This window comes from Orycteropus afer, unplaced genomic scaffold (assembly GCF_000298275.1).
Source record: "Orycteropus afer afer isolate SDZICR_OR568_19922 unplaced genomic scaffold, OryAfe1.0 scaffold00135, whole genome shotgun sequence".
In the NCBI taxonomy this organism is placed as follows: Eukaryota; Metazoa; Chordata; class Mammalia; order Tubulidentata; family Orycteropodidae; genus Orycteropus; species Orycteropus afer.
Window position 1 is genome coordinate 5,645,996 of NW_006921722.1, and position 5,978 is coordinate 5,651,973.

Genomic DNA, 5,978 nt, shown 5'->3' on the forward strand with positions numbered 1-5,978 from the left:
GAAAATTCCTTGAATCAAACGAGAATGAAAACAACATACCAAAATCTTTGGGACACAGCAAAAGCAGTGATCAGAGGTCAATTTATAGCAATAAGTGCACACATCAAAAAAGAAGAAAGAGCCAAAATCAACACTTCAAATGAACATCTCCAACAATTAAAGAAGGAACAGCAAGAAAAGCCTACAGTCACCAAAAGGAAGGAAATAATCAAGATTCGCGCAGAAATCAATGAAACAGAAAATAGAAGGGCTAGACTAGCGGTGCTCAGTCTTCAGCGGGCATCAGCATCAGTTCACTGCTTGTTTTATGAGACTGCTGGGCCCGCCCCTAAGCTTCTGATTCAGTGGGTGGGGGGAGAGGCTGGGGGCCGTAAACGTACATTTCTACCAAGGTCCTAGGCAATGCTGATGCTGCTGGTTGGGGGTCCACAGTGCCTGACATACAGCAACCAGACCCTGACAGCAGAGTTTAAAAAAATAAGCAACACAGCTCTGTGGAGTCGATCTTGCCTCACAGCGACTCTCTGTATGTCAGGACAGAGCTGTGCTCCAACGGGTTTTCAGCTGCTGACTTTTCAGAAGTAGATTGCCAGCCCCTTCTTCCAAGGCACCCAAGTGGACTCAAACCTCTAACCTTTCAGTTAGCAGCAAGCACACTAACCATCTGCACCACTAGGGGCTCTGGGCCACGAGACAGGAGTCGTTTGTTTTCTGTAGAATAACAAGCCCCATGTCTGAACCACATCAGGATGGTGGTGATGGTTTTCTTTCATTTTCTACTTCAATATTGATTGTCCCATCTCCTGCTTGTGGCAGCTGCATCACAGTGCCCTGGACCACTCCTGAGGACCACTGCCTCACCGCCAGGCCTGCAAGAATCACTGGTGGCAAGGATGCAATGCACCCCCATCTGTGGTGGTTAAGTTTGTATGTCAACTTGGCTGAGCCTGGCTGGATGGCTGGCCAGCTGGTGGTAGTTATTCCCCATGATGAGACTGGCAATCAACTCTATGGTGGGACCTACCACAAGCAGCTAAGTAGCTGCTTTAGGGATGTGGTCTGCTTCCCATATATAAGAAACAGCTTTGGGAATGGTCTCTAGCTTATGGCATACCTGAACCACACATGTAGTTGTGTTGTTGTTCAGGAACCTGCCTCTGCCAACCTTGAGACTTTCAATGGACTTGAATTAATGGCCTACCAGATGGTTTGGTAATATTGAGACTGTGCCTTTTTACTTGTTGACCTTGGGCTTGTCAGCCTCAGCAGCCAGCAGCTGTCTAAGTGAAGAAAAGCCTCCGGCTTCAGTGGGCCAGGAGCATGAGGCAGAGCTAAAGCCCAAGGTTGAAGAGCTTTCATCCACACCCCAGAGCCTAGCACTTGGAACTTAGACTTCCAGCCTCCAAACTGATACATTCTTGTCAGAGCAGTACTAGGTAACCAAAACACCATCCTTGCTGTAAATAGGAACATCATCACAGAACTCACCAAAAAGGTCTTCCCGATGCCCGAGACCACGTAACCCAGAGACATGTTGAGTGGGTTAAGGTTGAACACAAACCCACTGTTAGGGTCCTTTACGGAGCAGGCCTGCAGGAACAACGGGGAACAAAGAAGAGTCACACCAATATCACAAGAACACGATCAACGTACAGCACCTCCCAAAACATGTCTGTGTGTCACAAATCCGCATGCAGTTTATCTGAAAACATCGTATATCTTAGAAAGGTCTCTCAAGAGTGTTCACATGTGCTGGTGAGGATGCGGAGAGATTGGGACTCTTTTACACTGCTGGTGGGACTATAAAATGGTATAATCACTGTGGAAAGCAGTATAGCAATTCCTTCAAAAGTTGAAATTAGAAATACCATTTGACCCAGCCATTCCATTACTAGGTATGCATCTTAAAGAGTGAGAGCCATGACAAGAACAGACATATGCACACCCATGTTCATCGTAGCACTATTTACAATAGCCAAAAGATGGAAACAACCTAGGGGTCCATCAACTGAGGAATGGATAACCAAACTTATGGTGCATACACACAATGGAATATTATCCAACCCTAAAGAATAACCTAGAATCTGCAAAACACCGCATAACGTGGATGAACTTGGAGGACATTATGCTGAGTCAATCACAGAAGGACAAATATTGTATTATCTGTTATTGTAAAAAGTCAAGGAAAGGTTTATATATGGAAGGAAATTTTCTTTGTTGGTTACCAGGGATGGGAGGGGAGGGGAAGAAACACTGTTAGATAGGTAGAGATAAGTATTGATTTGGATGAAGAGAAGGGCAATGTACCAAATGTGAATGATCAGCACAGTGGCACTGAGGAAAAGGAAGACATAGAGAGGTACATGGGAGGTGTAGACAACAAAGATGAACCCTTTTGTACATAAAGTACTGCGTTGTCAGTAAAGGCAAACATGGATATATAGGTAGATAGATGGGTGGACAGGCTGAACTATTAGGTATGTCTATGAAGTGGGGAGTGTACCCAAGACCATGTATGGGGTTGGTAGACAATGGTTCTACAAGTGTATTTGTATATTCTGTAAGAATTCCCAGGTGTATAGTAGAGCTGACAAGGGACAAGGTTTTAGTCACTTCTTGGCCATAGCCAGCTACCCAGAGGGAGTGAGTAGTTGAACCTGTGGGCTCGGGACCATAGTCACAGGGGACATCAAGCTCAACTGACATAACATACTACTCAAAACATTGTTCCTCATCCTACTTCGGCGAGTAGCAACTGGGATCTTAAAAGCTTGCCATCCAGACCCAATGACAGGTCTCTCCTCGTCCAGAGCAAAGAATAATGAAGAAAACCAAAGATTCATGGAAACAATTAGTCCAAGTGACTGGTACACCATGTGATCCTCAGCCTATACAACTATGAGACCAGAAGAACTAGATGGTGCCCAGCTACCACTGTCAACCACTCAGAGAGGGATCTATGGAGGAGATCCTGGATAGAGAGGGAGAACAATAGGGAACAAAACTCAAAATTATCTGGAGGGGGGAAGGGACCAAGTTTGCTGGACTGATAGAGCCTGGTGAACCTCTGACACTATGGCCCCTAGCTGCCCTTCAGGTCTAGAATTGAACCCAAACCTGTGGCTTCCAGCCAAACAAAAGACAAGACATATGAAGTGAACATTTACCTGAGGTAGATACACTCCTTGGAGAGAACAATCATGGGAGAAAGAAGGGCTGCTTATGCACAGGGAGACAGCTCAGAGGGCAGGAGTGTATGGAGGGATGGACACAGGGAAGAGGCAACTATCGGAAGGAAGTGGGAGGGGAGCTGTTGCATTGGGGTAAATTGTAGTCAATGTCATGAGACAAAGTGTATGTGACCTGCTGTATGCAAAGTGAATTTGCTCTGTAAATTTTCACCCAAATCACAGTTTTAAAAAAATTAAAAAAAAAAAAAAAAACGCGTTCACGTGTTTCTGGCAAAACAAAAGAATTGAGAAACATCGTGACCAAGACTCTGTTTTGGGATCTGTTGACTAAGAACACCCGTCGATGAGTTCCTTCCTAAGTCTCCAAGTGGCCCGGAGTGCTCCAAACAGCCCCTCTGACCAGCCCCTGAAATATCCCCAAAGGATATGCTGGCCCAGATACACTGAACATCCCAGAAAGTGACCACACTCCCCCAGCAGAGAGAGATGATGGGGTGGGGGTTCTGAACAGCCAGATTCAGAACAGTCAACAGCGTAAGCCAGAACTTGACATGATCCAAAGAATCCTATCAGAAAGATCTATCGATAAGAAGCCTGATTGCAGAAAAACAAAACCATAAGAAACCTCACACTTGGTTGTGTCTCAATCCTCCCTTCAGGGCGATGACGGGACCTGTCGTGAACTGACTTGTCTCCTCTTGTAGAACACACACCTGACCTTGCCCGTGGGGCTCCCCAGTCTTTTTTCTGCCCATCCACTACACGCAGGTGGGGAGCAGCACCCACAGCCCCAGGAGGCACTGCTGTGGGTGACGAGCCCGGCGTCCTGCACCACTCCCTGACCCAGGGCCCAGGAGCACAGGACATCGTCATGGAACGCTTTTCCAGGTAAGCCACATCCCCACTGCAGTCTGAAGCATGGTGGAGGTTTATGGGAGGGAGGGGTGACCAAGCCCCATCGTAAAGAAACATACACAGGGCTTGTCAACAGCCAGCTCCTCTTGGGTGGGTGGTCAGGGAACCTCCAAGGAACTGCCACACCGCCCTTCACTGTCATCAAAGGTTAGCCACAGCAAGAGTTTCTCTCTCTTTAAGCTGGAAAGAGCTCATTCCAGGGCCAGATGTACTCAGCAAGCCCAGGGAAGGGCAGGGAGCTTCACGAGGCTGGAGGAGAAGGGGTTCCAGAGGCCTGGCTGGAGCCAGGCCATCAGGAGCCTTGAACATGACATTAAAGCAGGGCTTACCCCATGGACCCAGAGCACTGACACGCACTGGGTGGTAAGTGACGGATGAGCCCATCAGACCTGTCAGGGATAGAGGACCTCGGAACACAATGTGGTGGAGACGGAAGGCAGCTCCCCAGAGGACACAAGGGTACACTGAGGGTGTGAAGGGAGGTGGTGGAGAGCTAGGGATGGGCAGGATGACCTCCAGACCCCGGTATCCACACAGAGGGGATGCTGACTCAGTGACTAACTGGGGAACGCAGGTGGAAAGTTGAGAACTAGGGCCCCTGGAGGTCAGGGCGGCCACGCTCAGCGAGGGGTCAGCCTCAGAACACATACCTGGTCTGTGTCTGTGGCTGTCTGCACAGGGCAGGCAGCCTCCGTGTTCCACAGGAAAGTGACCACACACTCCCAACTGAGAGAATATATGGGATGGGTATTCTGGAAGGTAACACAAGACCATAGTCAACGAAATGAAATGGAACTTGACGTCAGCAGCAGAACACTAACTGGACCCCTGAGAACAGCTTAGACGTTCAAACATTTAATACGTGTCAAGTCGACAGGCAGGTGCTGCACATGAGTTACTGAATGCTAATATGATGGCCTCATCCCTGTGAAGGAGGTATTATTATCTCTCATACTCAGATGTTCAGAAATTTACCTGCAACCATGCCAACAGAAAACAGGAGAACTGGCACCCAAACCCTAGTCTGATTACTATTCCACTCTCTCAGGAAACGCTTGGTACCAAGGGCTGAATGAACACAAGAGCCACAGCGGAGTATGTGTAACTTCCTCCCTGTGAGCTCAAGAAGGGGCAAAATGAACGTACATGTGAGAGGCCAGCATGACGGCCGTCCTTGGACAGAGGCTGAGAAGTAACCACAGAAGGGGCTCGTGAGGGCTTTTGGGGACTGCTAACTTTATTTCAGGTGATAACCAAATCAAAAACAAAACCCATTCTGAGAAGTCAATCCCGACTCATGGTGACCCCATGTGTCACAGAGGACTGTTCCGTATGGGAGTCTCGTCTGGAATGTTTATGGATTACGACAGATTACAGCCTAAGAAACCCATAGGGCAGTTCTCCTCTGCCAGGTGGACTATCATGAGTCAGCATCCACCCAGTATCACCCAAGAACACAACAACGATCTTTATGGAGGTAGATTGCCAAGTCTTTCTTCTGTGGAATCAACAGGTGGGTCCAAACTACCAACCAAGATGCAGCAGTCTGCTTCCATAAAGACTGCAGCCTTGGAAACCCCATAGGGCAGTTCTTTTCTGTCCCACAGGGCCACTAGGAGTCCGAATTGACTTGATGGCAGTGGGTTTGGCTTTTTGGTTTGGTTTATTAACACACAGGAGCCTGGTGGTGCCGCAGTGAAACACGTGGCTGCCAACTGAAAGGTGTGCACCAGCTGCTCTGTGGGAGAAAGATGTGGCAGGCCACTTCCAGGAAGGGATTCAGAGCCTCAGAAGCCTACCGGGCAGTTCTGCTCTGTCCTACAGAGTCGCTGTGACTCGGAACGTACTCAATGACAACGGGGCATCTGGTAA

General features: G+C 48.2%; 1 protein-coding gene across 1 annotated transcript in view; it reads right to left on the minus strand.

Moving 5' to 3' along the window:
- Positions 1–5,978, minus strand: part of IGF2R (insulin like growth factor 2 receptor) — a 99,267-nt gene that overhangs the window by 46,946 nt on the left and 46,343 nt on the right. The window contains exons 20-21 of the mRNA XM_007945287.1: positions 4,757–4,858; positions 1,489–1,590 (exon numbers count right to left, since the gene is read on the minus strand). Coding sequence (XP_007943478.1) covers positions 1,489–1,590; positions 4,757–4,858 — 204 coding nt within the window. The remainder of the gene's footprint in view (positions 1–1,488; positions 1,591–4,756; positions 4,859–5,978) is intronic.